The following is a 23,913-nucleotide window of genomic DNA, read 5'->3' as shown; positions in this document are numbered from 1 at the left end:
TACATTAAAATGTATGAATACACACAATGTAGAAAACATTCATCTGAACATGTTTTATTTTTCTCAGAAATTTTGACACCAGATGTGATTTCTGATTATTTATTTTCTTTTTAAAAGAACTCCATTGCTCCGTCGAGTTTGTCCTTCAAAATGCCCTACATACTTCTACTACCAGTAGGGTTTTCATTTCTTTTTATTAATTATAAAAAGAAGAAGACATGCAACTTTGCAACGTTGGTGTGCGCACAGTAGGGGCCCACCCTGCCAGGAATCCAAGACACCGGACGCTGGGCCCGAACACGAGGATTACTAATTCAAATCGCCGAACATTACTGTAGCAGCTCACGGCCCGAGAAAAAGGCGCTCACACAGAAGGAGAGAGAGAGAGAGAGAGGATGGACAGCCCATCACAATAAAATCGCACCTATCACGGCCGCGTTGCGCAGAGAGACGCAGAGCCGAGCTCACGGTAGAGAGAGAGAGAGAGAGGTGTGGAGATGGCGTCCAGCTCATCGTGCCCTCCTCCGTCGCCGCGCCCCTCCCGCCTCCTCCCCGTGCTCGTCGCCACGGTCGTCCTGCTTGGCCGCGGCGGCGAGGCCAGGCAGCCGGCGCCGCTCCACGGCGTCGTGCGGTCCATGGCCTTCGACGAGGGCTACACCCAGCTCTTCGGCAGCGGCAACCTCGCCCTCCGCCGCGAGGGCAAGCGCGTCCACCTCGCCCTCGACGAGTCCACCGGTGAGTGCTGCCTTGCCCGGCTTAGCGCCCCCGTTTCTGCGATTTCGATGTAATATGCGGGTGCGCATTGCACTTGTTCGTTTCACGAACGGGTCCCTCCACTTGAGCCTCCTAAGGTGGCAGGAGGGCGGTTCTGTGATTTTGCCAAGTTCAGGGTGTTGTTCACAAGAACATGTCTTCGTCTTCCTCTTCCCTGTGCAGGCTCCGGGTTCGCCTCCCAGGACCGGTTCCTCCACGGCTTCTTCAGCGCCGCAGTGAAGCTCCCTGCCGACTACGCCGCCGGCGTCGTCGTCGCGTTCTACGTACGTGCGCCGTCTCCTCACCATCTCCGCTACCAAACCGCCGCCCGTAAAGTTAACATCCGTGACGAAATCATGAATCACTCGTTCCGAAGCTAGCTAAAATGAGATGCTTTCTTTGTTTGTGTTCTCGCATGCAGCTGTCGAACGCCGACGTGTACGAGAAGACCCACGACGAGCTGGACTTCGAGTTCCTGGGCAACGTGCGCGGGCGCGAGTGGCGGGTGCAGACCAACGTGTACGGCAACGGCAGCACCGGCGCCGGCCGGGAGGAGCGCTACGACCTCCCCTTCGACCCCACGGACGACTTCCACCACTACTCCATCCTCTGGACCCAACACCGCATCATGTGAGGCACCGTCTCATCTCATCACATCCTTCCCCATCTGCGTTCCACCGTTCATTCCTCTGCTTCTCTCGTTTCCATGTGCTTCCTGGCGGAACAAGCGCACCATAGAAATTAATTTGCTGGGATTTGGATTCCTGGGCGCTCGTGGGGAGGGCCAGGCAAATATTGCTCCTTTTCTTGCTCTGCTTTTTGGCGTGTTTCTTGCTCTGCCCGCTGCTCGTGTCACCACCCTTCTGACCTTTGCAAATTTGGGTCATTCCGAGATCTTTGCGCCTGTTTCAATGCGCATTGCCTGGATTCTTTTACCAAAAGAATCCATGACGTTTCTGCACATAAAGAAATAGAGAAGAAAAATAATTTATAATCTGTAGTTTCTCTTTTAGTGGACAAATCCATGGGAGGGGAGCTGCACTGACATTTGTGTGCTGGCTGCAGATTCTACGTTGATGAGACCCCGATCAGGGAGGTGGTGAGGACGGAGGCCATGGGCGCGGCGTTCCCCTCCAAGCCCATGTCCCTCTACGCCACCATCTGGGACGGCTCCGCCTGGGCCACCCTCGGCGGCCGCTACAGGGCCAACTACAAGTACGCGCCGTTCGTCGCCGAGTTCGGCGACCTCGTCCTCCACGCCTGCCCCGTCAACCGCATCTACCACTCCGCGGCGGCGGCGTGCGGCACGCCCTGGTACGAGCCTGTCGCCGCCGCCTTGTCCGGCGAGCAGCGCGCGTCGATGTCGGCGTTCAGGCGCGGGCACATGTCCTACTCCTACTGCCACGACCGCCGCCGGTACCCGGTCGCCCTGTCAGAGTGCGACGTCGCCGTGCTCCCGCGCCTGTTCGGCCCGGACGGGATGAAGTACGGCGGCGACCGCCGGCACCGCCGCGGAGGGCGCGGCCGCCGCTCCGACGTCGTCATGTGATCCCGGGCGGCCGGCGCGCCAGCCCGTCGCGGCACGGCTTCCGGCGTTCCGGCACCGAGGATGTACAGAGGCGGCGTACGTGCTTGCCAGGGTGACCGCGCTGTGCCGTGTGCGGTGGAAACCGGTCGGAATTTATGCCCCCATTGTTGTCACGAAGGTTTCGGCCGCGGCGGGTGCACGGCTCACGCGCGCATTGTACTCCCGCCCTGCCCCATCCGCCATTCGGGGGTGAGTAGCTAGCTTAGCGTTTATTATTGTCTCCTTGGACCATCCGCGCCATTGATGATCAATTTGACAACGTCAATTCCGACTTGCTCCTAGTCCTAGCACTGTCGCATGCATGTACATGACCGCTCGTGCTGCAGTAGCATCCTCGTCAAAGGCTCGTAGAGCCGTAGCTTTCACGGGGGATAAGGCCGAGGAGCTCGTGATCTCGCGCCATTTTCATCGGTGGAACGCACTGTTTGCCTGTTGGGCGCGGCGTAGGGAGGTACGACGCTGGGCTCCAGCGCCGGTGGCGCCACATGCATGGCGCGTCCGAAGGAGGAGGCAAGCGTACCCCGGGTGGGCACGAGCCGCTGGTGTTGTCAGGGATTCCGGGGCAACGTTCACCGGCTAGGAAAGATTCGAGAGCTACACGACGTTGTGCGTGCCCCTCGGTTCTTGTCAGATGCTGTGCCCGTGAGGGAGGGAAGTTCAGTCGTTCGCGTGCTCGCGGCCGATGGAGGAAGGAAGCTGGCCACTGCAGGCGAGGCGCACGATCATCTGGCAGCTATGTGCACGATTTTGCACGAATTGGGTCGACGGTTGGACCCGCTCATCAGTGATTGTTCGTAGTGTTGGGGATGAACATATGGTGTGTGAGAATAAACGTGCTGGTGGTTTGGTAATGACTGTAGATAAATTCTGACACCACTGCATAAAAACTGCTGCAATCACGGGTCGTCCTGCTAATGCATCCAAGGTTTGGTGTTTCGGGACACTAATCTTAGAACAGAATTATTCACTGTTAAGACGCACGTCTCCCTTCCTCCCAACCCTAGCCGCCTCCCCCTCCCTTCCTCGCCGCCGCCTGAGTCAGCCGCCGGGCAAGCCCGGGGCGTCAAGGATGGTGGCGGCGGGGCCTAGGCTGCCTTGCCTCTGCATGCCTCCATTGGCGAGGCACGGTAGGCTAGCAGCCATGCGGGAGGTGGATCCGGCGTCTCGGCCGCGCGGGCGACGGCATCCGGTGGTCGCTGGCGTTCGGCGACGGCTTTTGCACTGGCCGGTGCGCGCGATCTAGCGCCTCCCCTCCTTCCCTGTTCGGCGTGCGGGTCAGCCTGGTCGGGCGGCGCTTCCTTGGATTGTCGGTTTTGTACAGGAGGTGCTGCTAGTGGTGGGGATCTAGTTCGGGCGAAATTCCTAGTCGGCCATGGTCGGCCGCGTCGACAGCGATGCCTGAGGGCGCCGTTCCCCTCCTTGGAGGCGTCGGTATGAGCTGATCCCCTCACTTCCCCTTCCCCTAGGTCTTCCGGGCGAAAGCCTTAACTTTGTTGGGCGGCGGCGGCGCTCACGATGCCGTTCCCTTCTTGAAGGCGCCACTTTGGAACCTTGGGGCTGGGTAGCGCTTGTGGGTGGTGGGCGACGGCGATGGTGCGACCTTATCCTAGCATGGATCTTCGTACTGCTTGGAGATGGACTCGCGTAGGCGGAGGTCGTCGTTTGACGTTATGATTGCGTCGATGGCGGAGGCACCTACCAAGGCTGGTACCTCAATCTGATCTGAAGATGGACCAGTGGAAGATGACGGCGACGACACATGTGAGTGCGTCGGACCGGTTTGTGCCCCGGACCCGGTATGTGGCTCGGTCAGGGTCTCCGACTTTAGATGTTAGGCTTAGGTAAGAGGTCTGGGTATTTGATCCAGCTTGCACCCCTTCATCATATGGATAGGAGTAGCGGCAGATGTTGCCAAGATGATGGATTCATGCATATTGTTGTACTGCTTTGTAAGGTTCTCGAAAATAATCAATAAAATGACCGCATGTATCTTCCAGTTGCAGAGGCGAGGGGTCATCCTCCTTTTCTTAAAAAAAAAAAAGTTGCGGTAAGCTGTCCCCGTCACCAACCCCGTCTCCCTAGTCCAACCATATGGCACCCACATGAGCTGATCACCCGAGATAGGCATTGTTGCATTTGCACCAGCAGGAGGCAGGGTCGAGGGCATCTCTGACTCAGTTGGCTACTCTATTATTCCGTGGTAGTGTATGAGCACGATTGCACGAACGTAATTGTCAGAAGCTGTGCCCGCCGTGAGGGAGGGAAGTTCAGTCGTTCGCGTGCTTGCGGCCGATGGAGGAAGCTGGCCACTGCAGGCGAGGCGCACGGTTATCTGGCTGCTATGTGCACGATTGCACGAACGTAATTGGGTCGACGGTTGGACCCGCTTATCAGTGATTGTTCGTAGAGTTGGGGATGAACTTGTGGTGTGTGAGAAGAAAGAAACGTGCTGGTGGTTCGGTAATGACTGTAGATAAATTCTGACGCCACTGCATAAAACCTGCTGCAATCACGGGTCGTCCTGCTAATGCATCCAAGGTTTGGTATTTCGGGACACTAATCCTAGAGCGACCAGTTGCGGTAAGCTGTCCCCGTCACCAACCCCGTCTCCCTAGTCCAACCATATGGCACCCACATGAGTTGATCATCCGAGATAGGCATTGTTGCATTTGCACCAGCAGGAGGCAGGGTCGAGGGCATCTCTGACTCAGCTGGCTAGTCTATTTATCCCGTGGTAGTGTATGAGCACATATATTGATGATATCGCAGTCACACGGGCAGGTAGCACGCAATCCAACTTGACTGTCTAGACCGTACGCGGGTTTTTATGAAGCACCGTGATGAACTGCCCGGGTTTATTGCGTCAGGTTTAAATGTCTGGCCAGTTTGATTCCTTGAGATGCAGACCTCATCGCAGTGTTCGCAGTTATGCCCATCCGTGGATCAGAAACTTCGGGGAAAATGGTTGCACATGTATCCCTTTGTAAAATTCACTCGTGCAGGGAAACAAGTTCAAAACGACACAAAATGGTAAAGGCGACGAGCAAATAGAACCAAAGTCAACTCCAACGCACATACCCAAATGAACATCGGTTTTTTCAGCTTTTTGTTCATTTGGATTGTCCGTCGGTTTGTCCGTGTCTATTTTTTTAAATGGGTTGTTGAAATCTGAGATGGGCTTAAGGTTCATGAGACAATTTCAGGAAAGAAAATCTCTTAGGGCACATGTAGGTGGTCGCATGATAAGGTGATGGTGAGAAGTTTAGTCCCAGCCTGCTAGTGGAGAAGAAGTTGGACCCCTTTATAAGGGTCCCTCTTCTACATGCTATTGGAGAGTGAGAAGAGAAGAGGCCCTCGCACACTCCTCCTTCGCCATTCGCCTCTCCACGACGCGGGTTGTAGGAATGAGCCATGCCGAGCTCATACCTACGCGCTTATTTTTGCCGGCCAGGAATGGAGAATACGTAACGGATACGCCACGATCTGAGACGTCGGATCGTGGGCTGTTACCGACTCGGACGTGGGTTCAGCCCACGTCTCTTCGCCCGCCCGCCTATATAAGCAGGGCTAACGCCAACCCTAGCCGTCATGAGATTAGATCGCCTCTGCCTCACGCGCTCGTTCCTTTGGTGCTGCTGTCGCCGGCGACTCCGTCCCGTCCACCGCGTACACGATCGACGGGAGAGCAGGCCTCTGAAACCCTGCCTCTCCGGATCCTGTACGGCACAGGGGCGATTAGCTTTTTGGGGAGCGCGTCGCCCTCATCATCGCCATGTCTTCACCAACCGAAACCGATCGTCTCTCCCGCAAGAAGGCCGAAGCCGAGAAGAAGGCTGGAGAGGATGCTGTCGCCGCCACCGTTGCTGCTACAGCCAAGTGGCCGATCGGAGGGTATAACTCGTTTATTCTGCTCCTGTTTATTTTAGCCCTAGTGGTACTAGCTATATGCGTAGATGGTTTTGCTATATGCGTAGTATTTGCTAGTCTGCTCTGTGATCAGTATGTCATGAATCTAGTCAATGCCATGTTACTAATTATTTCACGAATTAATATACTCGGAAAATTGCCTATTTACTCAACAATCCAAAAACCTAATGTGTGTAGGGATTTTTCGAGTAATGGTTTTGTTGCTGCATTGAAACCGGATAAGTTACCGATACTTATTTCAAGTGTTGGCAAATGAGAACCACCTTATGACTCACGACTATGAACATGTTCTGGGTAGCCGGTGTCACTCCTACGGGAACGATCACTCCTGAACAGGAGAAGGCGTTCGCGGAGGCCACCGTCCTATTGCTTGGAGTAGTTATAAGCGTGATCGAAGATAAGCTGGTTGATGCATATTGACATATGCATGTTGCCAAATAGCTGTGGGAGGCGCTCAAATCTAAATTCGGGGCCACTGATGCTGGGAGTAAGATGTATGTTATGGAGCAGTTCCATGATTATAAAATGGTTGAGAACCGTTCTGTACTGGAACAATCTCATGAGATAATATGCATTGCTAAAGAACTTGAGGTTCTGAAGTGCAATTTACTGGGCAAATTTGTCGCGGGGTGTATAATCGCTAAGCTCCCTAATTCGTGGAGTATCTTTGCTACCACTGTGAAACATTAGAGGCGTGAATTCTCAATAGAGGATATCATCGGCCATCTGAGTGTTGAGCAGAACTTGAGATCAAAGGACTCACACGAAAAAACGGTCGAAGGTCCTTCTCGTGCCAACATGGTACATTAGAGGAACTTCAATTCCCACAAGCCCAAGGGGAAGAATTCTGTTCAACAGAATACCGACTTTAAGAAGAAGGGTAAGAAGACCTTCAAGAAGAACAAGAAGGGAGATGGCTGCTTCAATTGTGATTCCGAGGAACATTGGGCCAGTAAGTGCCCAAACAAGTACAAGAAGCGAGGGCAGGACTCCAAGTCTGCCAATATGATTGTGAGCAACAATGAAAGTGGTGCATCTGGGTACGGTAATTTGTTTACTGTATTTTTGGTTTGTCAACCTACCGATTGGTGGGTAGACACATGTGCAAATATTCATGTGTGTGCTGACATATCATTGTTCTCTTCTTAACAGGTCACATGCCGAGGGTCCGTATTGATGGGGAATGACGCGAGTGCTTCTGTTCTTGGTGTTGGCACTGTCGATCTGAAGTTTACTTCGGGAAGGATCAAGGAGCTAAAGAACGTGCATCATGTTCCCACCATCAAGAAGAATCTCGTTAGTGGTTCCCTTCTGTGTAGAGAAGGGTTTAAGTTGGTCTTCGAGTCTAATAAAGTAGTTGTTACGAAATATGGATTTTTTGTTGGAAAAGGTTATGAATGCGGAGGTCTGTTCCTCCGTTCCCTTGCAAACTTTTGTAATAAAATCGTGAACAATATTCATTCGAGTGTTAATGAACCTGAAGTTTGGCATTCACGTCTTTCTCACATAAGTTTCGGTGTTATGTCGCGACTAGCAAAACTAAATTTAATCCCGAATTTCACTTTAGACAAAGGTTCTAAGTGTCATTCGTGTGTGCAAGCAAAGCAACCTCGCAAGCCTCACAAGGCTGCAGAGGAGAGACACTTGACGCCATTAGAACTCATACATTCTGATCTTTGTGAGATGAATGGTGTGTTGACTAAAGGTGGAAAGAAATATTTCATGACATTGATAGATGATTCCACTAGATATTGCTATGTCTATCTGTTAAATACTAAAGATGAGGCTCTACACTACTTTAAAATCTATAAGGAAGAAGTTGAGAACGAACTTGAAAAGAAAATTAAACGAGTCCGGTCTTGTCGGGACCCCGATCCTAAGCCATAGGAATCCAGCCTCTAACACATCACATCCCTTTGCGGTCTCACGCACGGTTATCCCCACGGCTGCAGCCTTACCTTGGCCGGGAGCGTTTGCGCCTTTTGACTCGCATATGCAATTGTGTCGCTAGCATTCCGATGTCTAAGAACCCGGGTCGACATGTCTAGTCATAAACTCAAGTGGCAGTTCCGTATAGGGACATGCATACATGACCCAACAAAGCAGGTGTCGGTCATCAACGAGTGTAGACGAGTCGAGGACTCCATTACACCGCGTGACATTTCCCCAAAGGGACAGACACAACAGCTAAGAAGGACACATGCCGGTCAACAATGTGTCCGGAGCAGTAGCGAACTACCATGGCTCGGTGGAAACACAAAGGGGCATTTCCCCGTAAGGAATGCTACTAAGGCATACGACTAGGTGTTCGAACCCCATGCATATCAAGTACAACACACGTACGCATGGCATACCCGATATGCATAGATACATCGATGGCATCACAACATAACCATAAACATACAACTTTATTTAGAAGGCTCGGAAGAGCCTTACACATAATATTACACAGATAGGGGTCTCACGGCCCATCATCACAAGTCATTCAAACAAGTCTTACAAGCCTGTGGAAGATTAAAACTGTCTCAGTACAGACAGATGGAAAGGTAAAAGTCACATGGCCTGACTATCTACAGACCAACCTAGGGCCAGATCGTAGCTGGGACACCAGCTACTCGTCGTCGTCAACGTCTAGATAGAATCCACCATTAGGGTCATTAACATACTCTGCAACAATTTATTAAGAAAACGTGAGTACAAAAGTACTCAGCAAGACTTTAGAATAATCTATCTACTCATGCAATGTATCAACAAGGGGTTGTGGGGTTTCATGCAGAAAGCCAGCTTTGACTCATGGCTAGACAAACCTACGTTTTAAAATAGCTTTGACAACTTTGTTTTCTCGCACACGAGTCCACTAACTCCACAACAATACACCATCATGGAATCATTCCCGTCTCCCTACGGAAATGCCATCCACGACACCCACACTTATCTTGATAATTTTATGAGTAACCATTATAGTTGTCTATGAACAACATATGTTTCCAAGTAGTACATATCCGCGGACGCGACTATTCGAATAGATCATAACCCTGCAGGGGTGTACTTATTCACACATGCTCTCGCCACTTATCGCTATGTGCACGTCATGCACCTTGGCAACCTTCAAGCGGAAGCCCAGTGAGGGAGTCGGCCACGACCATTAACAATGCTAATACCTAGTCCAGGTTTATCGCCTATCTGAGGGTAACCCGCGCGAAAGTCCGGCCGATGTTTTCGCCATGGCCCCAAACAATGTGCGCAGGGTTTTCAAGCCCACAATCCGGGTGTTATTTTGGTACACCGTGCCACTGCCTACCGCGTCATAGCCCACCTCTAAGGTCAGCACTATGCACGGCCTCCAGCATGACTATAAACACCAGAAACTACTTGTGACTCGTGGACCGAGTACTAGGCGATTAATAAGTCGAGAGGGGTCATATTTCAGGGTCCAGCATGTGGTAGTATCTCGTCTTGGATTACATACACGGAACTCAGTTCCTAAGGACGGTTCCAATGAAACAACCCGCCATGTACTCCTACATAGCCTTTCACCGGTACCTTTACCAAATTAGGTTCAACACACAACCTTATTAAATGAACACATTCTCACGATCCTGTTCATCACCCAGATGACAAACCAAACACAACTCTAAGCATAGCATGCATAGCAGGATAAGACACATCATGGCTCAAGCATCTACCAGGTATGCTAGGTTGCAAGGTTTAGCTAATTACTATGACAAAGACAAGTCATGCAAAGGAATGGGTTCAACTAACGTGATAAAGGCATTTGAAGCATTTTGACCTAATGTAATATAAGAGAGCAGGAGCGAGAACATGGGATTTATCGGAATGATCAAAATTGTTGCTTGCCTTGTTGCTTAACAGAGGGGTGATATCCGTCAGTTGGATAATCAGTCGTATCCGGAGGGGCGGGGCCTACCGAATAACAACATACAATTAATAACAATCATATGCAACAATCATGATGCATGAACATGACATGAAATGAAGGGTGATAAGTTTCAATGTGGTTTGTGGAACCTTAGTTTGCATCTGGTTTGAAATCCAAATTCAAATATCATTTGAAATGGCATATTCATCTTAATCATTTAATTGATTTGACCTGATGCTGTTTCATAACTTTGTTTTTCATGCATGAAAGTAGCACCATTGTGTTCATTGAATTTTTCTCATCAATTTGCATATATTATTTGTCTGATTTGGTGTTATAATAAAAATTCTATGAATTTCCAAAGTTTTGCAATTATTATAGAATTATATTAAAACCAGAATTGGACATATTGCATCAGCATGACATCACCAGGTCAGCTGGCCGTTGAAAGTCAAACCTGACCAGTGGGACCCACTGGTTAGTGACTCTGGCTAGTTTTAAATTCAGTTTAAACTTAATTAGCTATTTAACAGAGCTGGACCCACATGTTAATGGCTATTTAACTTTTCATAAAACTTTTATTTTTATTTTAACTAAACCTAATTAGTCTGGGGCTGGCCCCACATGTCATTGACTCTAGGGAGTTCAGATCCACCGGCGACGAGGTGGAACTCGCCGGCGATGAGCTCCAGCGACCACAGAGACGGCAGGGAGCTTCCGGTTTCTGTTTCTGGCGACCAAACGCACGGCGGAGGGCACCAGAAGAACGAGTGGTCGAACGCGGATCCATTTTTGCGCAAAGTAGGGGCTGAAGTGGCCGGAGATGACGCCGGCGACGAGCCCAGCGGCTGCCGGATTCGGGCTATGACGAGGTCATCGAATCCGAGTGCAAAACGTGCGGGGTTGGGCTCCTAGAGCATCTACCCGATGCACTGAAGCTGCTGGTGGCTTCATATCGACCAGCCGATCACCGGAGGGCTGCCGGCGACGAGGTCCCGCGGCGGATCTCGTCGGGCTCCACTGGAATCGGGGCCTAGAGCTCGGGATCGAGAGGGAAAATGAGGAGGAAAGCACCCTGAGCTCACACGGAGTGCGGAGGCGAGGAGAGTGGGCTCGGGGACGGTCTTAGGACGGAGAACGACGACGGAGAGCTTCGGGGATCCGAGGTTGAAGACGATGGCGTCACGACGTCTCAGGGGTTCTCGGCGTCGAGCAGCTAGTTGGAGAGCTTGAGGAGACCATGGCGATGCTATTGCGCAGCTCAGGTGAGAGGGAGAGGGTCTGGAGCGACGGCGAGCTCGAGCTCGGCTCGGGCTCTAATGGCGGCCGAGAAAGAAGAGAGGTGGGGGAGGAATGAGGCGAGGAGGAGCTCGGGGACAGTTGCGGGAGGCTTATCCCCTCCTTGCCAACGCGAAGCGGCGGCCAGGCAGGCACACAGGTGCGTGGCCGTGTCGAACGGAGCGGCGACCACCTCCTGCTCCTCGCTAGCACGAAGAAGACGACAAGGCGAGCTGGGCTGGGCCAGGGGTGAGCGACAGGTAAGTCTTTTTCTATTTTTTCCATTTCTGTTTCTGTTAAATCAATTCTGACTTTGTTTTGTTTTATTTTTGGCTCCAAACTATTCCTAAAATAGTTTGAAACATGCTGAAGTGTTATTTGGAATATTTCGAAACATATATAAAAGTTTCAACTTTTTGGAAACTTTGGAATATTTGAAATCAATTATATAGTTGATTTCAGTAACTTTTAAATTTAAAATAAAATGCCAAAAACATTTTGAAAATGTATTTCACCCCTGATATTTTGTTTTCAACATTTATCAGAAATGATGAACTTTTCTAATAGCCATTTTAAATTCTTTAATTTGCCACCAAATTTGAATTGCTTTTGAATATAGAGTTGCTAGGGTTTGCTTTTGTTTTCTTTGCTTTGCTTTTGATTTCATTTCATTTACTTGGATGCAAAGAAGAAGACATGAGCACAAACTTGCTATACTCTATTAGGGATTCAGGGATGTGACAGGTCTGATCGTGGTGGAGAGTACTTCTCAAACGAATTTGATTCTTTTTGTGCGAAATACGACATTATTCATGAGAGGATGCCTCCCTATTCACCCAGTCAAATGGGGTTGTCGAGAGGAAAACCGTACTCTAACTGATCTGGTTAACACCATGTTAGATACATCGGGTTTATCGAAGGCAGTCTGAATATCCAAAACGGCTCAAAATCTTCTCAACATAGTGGGACTGCACAAGTGTAATTCCACTCTCACCATCTCTGAAAAGCTTGATGTTCAAGATAACATCATCCACCCCAAGGTCCTTCATCTCAAAGTTTTGAGATAGAAAAGACTTAACCTCCTCAATCACTTTGAGGTTGGTTCCAAATATCAGTATGTCATCAACATACAAGCACAATATAACTCCTTCGCCCTCACCATGGCGATAGTATACACATTTGTCAACTTCATTAACAATGAAGCTAACATATGTCAGAGTTGTACTGAACTTCTCATGCCATTGCATAGGTGCTTGTCTCAGACCATATAAAGATTTTAGCAACTTACACACCTTTTCTTCCTGACCATCTATCACAAAGCCATCTGGATGTTGCATATAGATTTCCTTGTTTAGCTCTCCGTTCAGGAAAGCCATCTTAACGTCCATTTGATGAACGAGAAGACCATGTGATGCCGCCAATGAGAGTAGTACTCGAATGGTGGTTATTCTAGCCACAGGGGAATAAGTATCAGAGAAATCTTACTCTTCTTTCTGGGCATAGCCCTTGGCCACAAGCCTAGCCTTGTGCTTTTCAATCGTACCATCGGGCCTAAGCTTCCTTTTAAACACCCACTTTTGCTCTAGGTATCAAAACTTTTATCCCTGGCCAGAACGAGAAGCGACGCCAAATGAGAAGTTTCCTTCCTCCATAGAGAACTTCAAAAGGAAGGCACTTCTCCCAATTCATACCGAACGATATAACACAAGCTCAGAGCATATCTTCTAGGATTTGATTCACTCTTTCTACTTGACCACTTGATTGAGGATGGAAAGCAGTGCTAAAAGATAAGTGAGTCCCCATGGCATTCTGAAAACTCTCCCAGAAACGAGAAGTAAAGATACTTCCACGGCCTGAGTTAATCTCCACAGGAACACCATGAAGAGACACTATTCGGGAGATATATAACTCTGCTAGCTGGCTAGCTGTTATACTCTCACGAACTAGAAGAAAATGAGCTACTTTGGAAAGACGGTCAATGACCACAAAGATATCATTATTTGCTTTCTTGGTCTTGGGAAATCCTGTGATGAAATCCATACCGACTTTATCCCATTTCCATTCAGGAATAGCTAAAGGTTGAAGGGTGCGAGGAGGCCTTTGATGTTCTGCCTTAACTCGACGACAAACGTCGCAGTTAGCAACGAACTCATCAATTTCTCTCTTCATCCTAGTCCACCAAAACCTCTGGCGTAGGTCCTCATACATCTTAGTACTACCATGATGAATAGTGAGAGGAGAATCATGAGCCTCCTTAAGGATCAACTGCCTTAGATGTGGATTCTTAGGAACCACTAAACGATTCTGGAAGAACACAACATCTTGATCATTCATGGAGAATTCCTTAGCGTTTCCACTAATAATATTCTCCTTGATCCGTGATATACCCTTATCACGCTTCTGGCCAGCTATGATTTGATCCCTAAGAGTAGGTTTCGCCACCAGGTTAGAAAGGAATCCTTGAGGAACAATGTGAAGATTTAACTTCCAAAATTCCTCATAGAGATGTGGTTGACCTCGTTGTAACATCAGATTGTTACAATAAGACTTACGACTTAGTGCATCAGCCATAACATTGGCCTTCCCTGGGGTGTAAGTTATCCCTAAGTCGTAGTCTGTGATCAACTCAACCCACCGTCTTTGCGTGAGATTCAAATCCGGCTGGGTGAAGATATATTTCAGACTTTGGTGATCAGTGAATATTTTGCAACGATTACCAAGAAGGTAATGTCGCCAGGTTTTAAGTGCATGGACTACAGCTGCAAGCTCAAGATCATGTGTGGGATAATTATTCTCATGTGGACGCAACTTTCGAGATGCGTATGCAATCACATGACGATCTTGCATGAGAATGCAACCTAATCCTTGTCACGAGGCGTGACAATAGATAACAAAGTCCTTAGAAAAATCTGGTGGTAGCAACAAAGGTGCGGAAATCAGCGTCTTTTCAGTTCCTGAAAACTATGCTCACAGTGTGGTGTCCACTCGAACTTTTTATCTTTCTTGAGGAGTTCAGTTAGAGGCTTTGCAACCTTGGAGAAATTCTTGACAAAGTGGCGACAATAGCTCGCTAGACCAAGAAAACTCCTAACTTGCTTAACCGATTCAGGTTGAGTCCAATCAAGGACGGCTTGAACTCTCTCAGGATTGACAGCAATACCCTTACCAGAGAGTACGTGGCCTAGGTAGGTCACTTCTGGTAACCAAAATTCACATTTTGAAAACTTGGCATAAAAGCGGTGCTCTCGAAGTTTCATCAATACCAGCCTTAGATGCTCGACATGTTCTTGTTCGTTCTTCGAGTAGATGAGAATATCATCGAGGTATACCACGACGAATTTATCCAAATACTCGATGAAGATTGAATTCATCAAGCGAGAGAAGGTGGCTGGAGCATTGGTTAAACCGAAGGACATGGCGGTGTACTCGTATTGGCCATAACGAGTGATAAAAGCCGTTTTTGGAATGTCCCCGTTCTTGATCTTGATTTGATGGTAACCCAACCTCAAATCCAGTTTGGAGAAGATTGAGGATCCAGCGAGCTGATCATACAGATCGTTGATCCTGGGGAGCGGATACTTGTTCTTTATGGTGACCAGGTTAACTGGTCGATAATCTACAACCATCCGATCCGTTTCGTCTTTCTTATTGACGAAGAGGACGGGACAAGCCCAAGGAGAAGAGCTAGGACGAATGAAACCTTTATTCAAGGACTCATCTAGTTGCTTCTTAAGTTCGGCTAGCTCCAGGGGTGCCATTTTATAAGGTCTTCTGGCTATTGGAACAGTTCCCGAAACAAGGTCTATCACAAACTCTACATCCCTGTAAGGTGGAATTCCTGGCAGTTCTTCTGGAAAAACATCCGGAAAGTCACGGACTACCGGAATGTCTTCAAGTTCTGGAAGAGGATTTGCATTGAGGGAATAGAGTTGGCATTTGGCAGCTCGAGTAGATACATTAACTATCTCACCCGAGGGATGGGTAAGCTGAACATTTCTAGAATGAGTATCAATCTTGGCATAATGAGCTGACATCCAGTCCATGCCCAAGATGATATTGATATCCGAAGATTTCAGGGCTATCAAAGATGCTAGGAAAACTAGCATGTCTACTAGAATTTCATTGTCATAGGTTATTGTAAGTGCATCTAGTGCCCCTTCGTGATTTTGGTGGTTTGATGACTTATACGTTAAGTATCTAATGTGTTTATAAGTGTACACATGATCTATAAGTCATTGAGGAGTTTGAGATATTTGAAGAATATCGACCCCTAAAAATATATGTCTTCAGTTGAAGAAATTGGTCTGAAGCTGAAGAAATGAATCAGAGGAATCTGCGATGAAATTGATATTCCTCATGAAGATATTAATATCGAGAAGATCGGTGGTTCCTGAAGAAAATCATTTTGAAGAAATTGAAGCGTGAAGATTTACATTTTCTGTTTTACTTTCTTCGCATTTGATGAATAGGAACACCGTACTGTTAAAGCGGGTCAAAGTAACGCTATGGAATGAATTTCCTCATGATGCTCAACCCAAGCCAAATCCTACCAAAAGCCTCAAGTGAGGAATATGAGTGACATGAGGACTCTCACAGTTGAGGGTCTCGACCGTTTCGATAGCCACGCCAAGTCACTGGTCTTATCCACTCCAACGGTCATATTATTTAAGGGCATTAGTGTCAAATCATGTCGGGATGCTCCCAGGCTATAAATAGCCGCCCCCCACAACCACTAGCTGGTTGGCTGCTCCGTTAGAAACTGACACTTGTCATAAGAGCAACCCAATTCCTCAGAGCCTTCGAGAGTAAATCATCAGTGAGGAAATACACCCACCGAAACCACAAACCAAACCTAGTGATTGAGCATCACTGAAGAAGTTGTTCCTGTGTGGGACTGAAGCCTTTTACCTTTGAGGACTGTGCATCCTCCAGACGGTTAGGCGTCATGGTCTACAGCAACCAGCAGTCAATTGTGGATCGCCGGGTGACCAAGTTTGTGAGGGTTTGGAAGTCTGCCCTGAAGACTTACCACGAGTGTTGGGCGAGGACTGTGTCCTTAGCTCAAGGAGAATACGATAGGGATTGTGTGTCCCGGGACTGGGTGTCCTTTGGTTTCAATACCAAGCCGCTCCAAACCAGATGTACAACTGTCACAGCAGTTGGAACTGGGTCATCAACAACAGTCTTCACCAAGAATCAGGTTCTAATTCCTCAACTCTTTACATTCTCTGTATTATGTGTTGATGACTTTCACTGTGACTGTTCGAAGAATTTGCTGAAGACTTTCTCTGAATTTCCTCAACCCCAAATTCTTCACTTGAGTTAATCATCATCTGTATTCTGCGTGCCTGCTTACTGTGCAATCTGTTTTCATAATCTTCACTCTGTAATACTGCTGTTGTGAACGTTTGCACGACTGATCCTTAACTGTTTCCGCTGTAAGTTAGTCATCAGTGAGGAATTTCCTCAAAAGGAATTTCCTCAGTGATGAAATTCTAAAAATCTCCTATTCACCCCCTCTAGTCGATATAACGCACTTTCAATTGGTATCAGAGCAAGGTACTCCCTTGTTCTGTGTGATTTTGGTTTAACCACCTGGAGTTTTAGTTATGTCGATTGCAGGCATGTTTAAGGTGACTACAGCATGTCCTACCTTCGAAGGAAAGAACTTTACCTTCTGGAAGAACAAAATGCAAATGCATTCACAAGCTATTGATAATGATCTCTAGTATATTGTGGAAAATGGAGTCCCCATCATCTCTGCCAGTGTCACTGCGGCTGATGTGAAGAAATTCAAGCAACTCGATTCTCAAGCGAAGAACATCATCTGTGGTCATCTGAGCCCTGGCCAGTTTGGAAGAGTAAGTGCCTTGGGCTCTGCAACACTGATCTGGGAGAGACTATGCAAGGTAAATGAAGGAGTATCAACCCAACGTGACTCTTGTGTTGATATTCTTCGCAATCTCTTCAATCGCTTCAAGAGACATGACAATGAAAGCTGCCAAGACACCTTTGATCGCCTCACTGACATATCAAATGAACTGCAAGCACTGGGAGCTCGAGACATCACTGATCACGAAGTTGTGAAGAAACTGCTGAGATCCTTAGATTCTTCATTTGACACTCTAGTTCTGATGATTCAAGAAAGACCAGACTACAAGATGCTAGATCCTGCTGATATCCTCGAAAGGCTAAATACTCATGAATTCCAGCTAGAAGAAAAGAGAGATCTATATGGACAAAGCTATCCCAGACCACGTGCACTGAAGGCAAGAGCAATTTTCTCATCTGAAGAAGAAGACACAGATGACAGCAGTTGTGACCCTGAAGAATTTGGTCAGGAGCTTGCAATGCTTGTGAGGAAATTCCAGAGATTTACACGACGAGGCCAGTTCGGTAAATCATCAAGAAGAGACATGAGGAAATCAGAATCTGCATCTGAGGACTACAAGAAACGGACCTGTCACAAGTGCAAGAAATCAGGTCATTACATTGCTGATTGTCCCCGCTGGGGAAAGGAATCAAAGAAGAAGAAATACAAGGATGACAGTTCTGATGACTCGAAGAAGAAGAAGAAATCTTCAAAATCCTCATCTTCAAAGTCCTCTTCACACAAGAAGACTAGCTTTAGAAAGGCTCGGGCACTTATTGGCAAGGAAATGGATTCCGAGGCAGAATCAGAGGAATGTGATGAAGAAGAAGGCTCTGGAGAAGACTCAGAATCCGGACAGGCTAGTCTTGCACTAGCAACCAATTTCATCAGCAAGTCAATCTTCAATCTTGAAGAAAATGATTGCACCATCCATACTGATGACTATGCTGATGACTTCGCTCCAACCTATTGCTTCATGGCAAAAGGTTCAAAGGTATCAAATAATGCCTCCTCCTCTGATTCAAGTGACTGTGAACATGATGATTACAAAAAACCCAGTTACAGTAAACTTGCCATCATTGCCACTAAACAACAAACTGCTCTGGAAAAGCTTCAAAAACTGCTAGACCAAAGTGATGATCTGTTGAATGATGAAATGAATCTTAATCAAATCCTCACTGATGACATGAAAAATCTTCAGTCTAGATTTGATATTCTTTAGGATCGTTATGATACACTCCTCACTGATCATGAGAAGCTTTCCTACGAATTTCTTCAAAGGAAGCTTGATCTTGAGAAGCTGAGGATGTCTCATGATGATCTTCGCATGGAAAATGATTCATTACTAGCTCAACAGATCAGCGCTAGTCAAGTTGAATTTATTCCTCCGTGTCTTAAATGCATTGAACGTGAAACTGCTAATTCTTCACCAGAATCATCAAATGCTACAAATTCTTCAACTACACCTGTTGTGTCTATTTCCTCACTTGAGGAAAACACAAATGTTACTGATGAAAATGCAGGGTTGAAGGAATTGTACGTGATAGGCATGTACAAAAGTCTCAAAGGACACCAAACCCTTTGTGATGTGCTCAAAAAGAAGATCTTGAACACGAACCCGAGGAAAGAAGGAATCGCCTTTGAGAGGAAATTAAATGCTGATGGAACTTATTGGAAACCTGAGCAGTATCCCAAAACCTCATGGGTTGCTGCTACTGGGCCTCCTTTTGATCCATCTAATCTAACTGGCTTCTCATATCAATTATCCTATTCCTCGGATGAGTCATTTGATTCCAACTATAAACTGTTCAAAAATCAATCTGGTGAAGTATTTGCTCGATATGTTGGAACTAACTGCAGGAATGGCCCTCCTGTGAGGAAAATCTGGGTTCCCAAAAGTTGTCTTGAAAATCTTCAAGTGAATGTCCTCATGACATCACCTCTGAAGAATCTGAACCCCAGATCAAATTCCTCAGGAGGACCAAAGTCTTCAAGAGGATCAAAATCCTCAACTGGTCAAAACTATGCTCGTACCCGTGCTTATGCGTCTAACATGCAGGGAAACTACAAGGAATATGATTATGAGCGCTACTCCTCAAATCATCATGTTCATAAATCCTCAAACCAGTTCTCTGCATACTCATATGAGTACTTTAACCCCCCTACTGTTAAGAGAAGTGCATTAGCTTCAATGCCACCTTTCTCATATGGTGCTCGCACGATGATGAACACTTTGCCACCCCTTCAGATGTGGGTGGTGAAGAAATCAAACTAATCACTTCTGCAGGTCAGGTCTCCAGATGAAAATCATCATCTGAAGAATTTGCTGGAGACCTGAGGAAATGCTTGATAGGACGCAAGCTAATGATTGATGAAATAGAAATATTTCACACGTCCTTACATTTCTGTTATGATGAAATTACTGAACTGATGAAATTAGTATCATATTCTTCAAATCTGAAGCATATGAGATGGTAAGCTGTACTAATTCATCTGCAGGAAGACAAACCCAAAAATACTGAGTGGGTTCTCGATAGTGGCTGCACACATCACATGACTGGCGATAAAAGCTTACTGATGAATATGCCACTAACTCCATCACCTTTGAAGCAAATCACATATGCTGACAAAGGTAAAAGCAAGGTATTGGGACTTGGCAAAGTAGCTATTTCCAAGGATAGGCATATGGACAAAGTGATGCTTGTTGAATCCCTTGGTTTTAACCTCATGTCAGTCTCGATGCTTTGTGATCTTGATATGATTGTTATCTTTGGTAGATATAGATGTGTAGTCATCATGGAATCTGACAGATCCAAAGTCTTCGAAGGTGTAAGAAGAGGGGATTTGTACATTGTCGATTTCTCTACAGGTCCTCAACCAGCCACTTGCTTACTAGCAAAAACCTCAGAAGGATGGTTGTGGCACCGAAGACTAGGTCATGCAGGCATGAGGAATTTGCACACGCTTGCAAAGAAGAAGCATGTCATTGGCATCGAATCAGTCAAATTCCTCAAGAACCATCTTTGCGGTGCTTGTGAATCTGGGAAAATGACCAGATCCAAGCATCCCTCTAAAACCATCATGTCTACTACACGTCCATTCGAATTGCTTCATATGGATTTATTTGGACCTACTCACTATGCCACACTAACCAATGCAACATCTTTATATGGCTTCGTCATAGTTGATGATTATTCCAGATACACTTGGGTGCATATCATAGTGTATAAAATTGAAGTGCAGGAAATCTTCAAACGATTTTCTTCAAGGGCCTCGACGAACTTTGGCATCAAGATCAAACATATCAGGAGTGATAATGGAACCGAGTTCAAAAACACTGGTCTTGATGATTATCTTGATGAACTTGGTATTACTCACGAATTGTCTACTCCTTATACTCCTCAACAGAATGGTGTCGTCGAAAGGAAGAACAGGACTCTGGTTGAAATGGCAAGAACAATGCTTGAAGAATATCAGACTCCTCGTCGCTTCTGGCCTGAAGCAATCAATACTGCATGCCATATCATCAACAGGGTATATCTTCACAAATTCCTCAAGAAAACCTCATATGAACTCCTCACTGACAAGAAACCCAGTGTAAGTTATTTCAAAGTCTTCGGTGCAAAATGCTGGATTAGAGATCCTCATCATAGCTCAAAATTTGCACCTAAGGCACATGAAGGTTTTATGCTCGGTTATGGAAAGGACTCGCACACCTACAGAGTCTTCAACAACAATCACAACAAAGTTGTTGAGACTGTAGATGTGCGGTTCGATGAAACTAATGGCTCGCAAAGAGAGAAATTGCCTTCTGATCCAGATAAGCTGTCTCCTGAGGAAGCAATAAAGCTTAAGCCTACTGAAGACATTGTCCCCACTGAGGAAATTGGTGAAGAAACGATCCCCATCGCTGATGAAAATCAAGAAGATGCTCCTGAGGAAATTGCAACAGCACCACTTCCTCAGCCCAGGCAAAATCCTCAACCAGCTCATCCGAGGATTGCAAATGAAGTAGAACTTGACAAAATCCTCAACGACATCAACGCGCCAGGTCCTCTCACTCGCTCAAAAGCTTCACACTTAGTTAACTTTTGTGGGCATTTTTTCCTTTGTATCCATCACAGAACCCTCAAAAGTAGCTGATGCTTTTCTGGAACCGGAGTGGATCCAAGCCATGCAAGACGAACTTCTTCAATTCAAGCTGAATGACGTATGGGAGCTCGTCAAACGACCAGATCCTTGCAAGCATAACATCGTCGGCACCAAGTGGATTTTCCGAAACAAGCAAGATGAGGACGGTCAAGTGGTGAGGAACAAGGCACGACTTGTAGCCCAAGGCTACACCCAGGTTGAAGGAATAGATTTCGATGAAACTTTTGCACCTGTTGCTAGACTTGAAGCTATTCGAATTCTACTTGCTTATGCTAATCATCATAACATCATCTTATATCAAATGAATGTGAAAAGTGCATTCCTCAATGGTAAGCTTGAGGAAGAAGTATATCTTGCTCAGCCCCCAGGTTTTGAGGATCCAAAGAATCTAGACAAAGTCTTCAGACTCAAAAAGGCTCTGTATGGCCTCAAGCAAGCCCCTCGGGCATGGTATGATACATTGAAGGAATTCCTCATGAAGAAAGGCTTCAAACCTGGTTCACTCGATCCAACTCTTTTCACAAAATCTTATGATAATGAGCTGTTTGTATGTCAAATATATGTTGATGACATCATATTTGGTTGTACTGACAAAAGATACAGTGATGAATTTGCCTATATGATGAGTGAAGAATATCAGATGTCCATGATGGGGGAGCTGAAATTCTTCTTAGGTCTTCAAATTCGTCAACAAAGCAATGGAATCTTCATATCACAGGAGAAATGCCTCCAGGATGTTCTGAGGAAATTCGACATGCACGAATGCAAAGGTGCCAAGACTCCAATGCCTACCAACGGTCACCTCGGCAATGATGAAAATGGTAAAGATTTCGATCAGCAGGTATACCGTTCTATGATTGGCTCTTTATTGTATCTATGTGCATCTAGGCCAGATATAATGCTTAATGTTTGCATGTGTGCACGTTTTCAAGAAAAACCGAAGGAATCACACCATAAGGCTGTGAAACATATTCTTCGATACTTAGCTCACACACCAACACTAGGATTATGGTATCCCAAGGGCTCCAATCTTCATCTGGTAGGGTATTCTGATTCAGACTATGCTGGTGACCGTGTGGATCGCAAGTCAACTTCTGGCACATGCCATTTCCTCGGAAGATCACTAGTTTGCTGGTCCTCAAAGAAGCAGAACTGCGTATCACTCTCCACTGCCGAAGCTGAGTACATTGCTGCTGGTTCTTGCTGTGCTCAATTGCTATGGATGAAGCAAACCCTCAAGGACTACGACATCAACATGAAGAATGTGCCTCTCTACTGTGACAATGAGAGTGCTATCAAGATTGCCTACAACCCAGTGCATCACTCGAAGACCAAGCACATCCAGATTCGTCATCATTTTCTTCGGGACCATGTCCTCAAGGGCAATATCCTCATCGACCAAGTGAAGACTGATGATCAACTGGCTGATATCTTCACTAAGCCCTTGGATGAGAAAAGGTTTTGCAAGTTGCGGTGTGAGCTAAATATCTTAGAGTCTTCAAATGTTTTGTAAAAACATGCACACATCCTAACACTTATGCAAAGTTGATGACTTAGATGTGCAACACATGATGAAACGATTTTCTTCAACTAATGAAGAAAATCACTTTGAATGTGAAGAAATTAACGAAGAAATTGATTCTCAGGGCCCTACGACAATTGTACGCGGCGTCTGTAATCAACATTCTTATATGGTGGTAACGCCACCGCCCAATGTGAAATTCCTCAAGTTGATTTTCTTCAAATGATCAATTACCTCACGATGCATTTTTTTTCAAAATAGTTACTCTTCATTGTGATGATCTATTACAAAATCTTCAAAAACACTTGATGACTTTCATTTGCCTAGGTAGACTGTGATTTCTAGTCCTCAACAACATTCACTTATTGCTATTTCTTCAAGTCGATGTTTCTGCTAAGTGAATGTGATCGGACCCTACTTTCCCTCTATGCTATACGTATCCAGTCTATTCAATTCTTCATATGCGTTCTACTTGAAACTTTGTTCAAAATCCTCACTGCATCCTTGTCAGCTGATGATTTTGTAACAAAAATCCTCAAATCTTCAAAAATTGTTTTCTTCAAAGGAACAGTAACTGAACCCCCACTTCCCATGATCGGATAACCACGATCTCCACTATCTCCACCGCATCGTACGGGAGCTACACGTGTCCTGCGGAGACGTAGAGGCAAGGGCTATTTGGTCCGAAACTTTCGCGCCAAACAGTAACTTTCGGGCTATAAATAGGTCCTTATCCCCCTTGGTATCTTCTTCTTCGCCTCATCGCTCTCCTGCCATCACACTCTCCATCGAACCCTAGCGCCACCGCTGGTTGTCTTGTCGCCGGCAAGGAAGAGCTTCACTGCCTCAACCTTTTCGCCGCCAGGATCACGCCGGAGTCGGAACATCTACGTCCGCCGCCGCCGTAGACGTCCTCTGCTGCCAAGTTAGGGTGCATTGGA

General features: G+C 46.6%; 1 protein-coding gene across 1 annotated transcript; it reads left to right on the top strand.

Annotated features, from left to right (window-relative positions):
• Positions 1-388: 388 nt before the first annotated feature.
• LOC123395973 (probable xyloglucan endotransglucosylase/hydrolase protein 27) lies at positions 389-2,612 on the top strand. The gene is made up of 4 exons (XM_045090997.1): positions 389-735; positions 937-1,037; positions 1,175-1,383; positions 1,819-2,612. Exons 1-4 carry the CDS (start codon positions 498-500, stop codon positions 2,300-2,302), a joined length of 1,032 nt encoding a protein of 343 aa, XP_044946932.1. The 5' UTR covers positions 389-497; the 3' UTR covers positions 2,303-2,612.
• The last annotated feature ends 21,301 nt before the right edge of the window (positions 2,613-23,913 follow it).

This window comes from Hordeum vulgare, chromosome 5H (assembly GCF_904849725.1).
Source record: "Hordeum vulgare subsp. vulgare chromosome 5H, MorexV3_pseudomolecules_assembly, whole genome shotgun sequence".
Classification (NCBI taxonomy): domain Eukaryota; kingdom Viridiplantae; phylum Streptophyta; class Magnoliopsida; order Poales; family Poaceae; genus Hordeum; species Hordeum vulgare.
The sequence above is the reverse complement of the archived record's forward strand: the minus strand, read 5'-3'. Positions and strand labels throughout refer to the sequence as shown.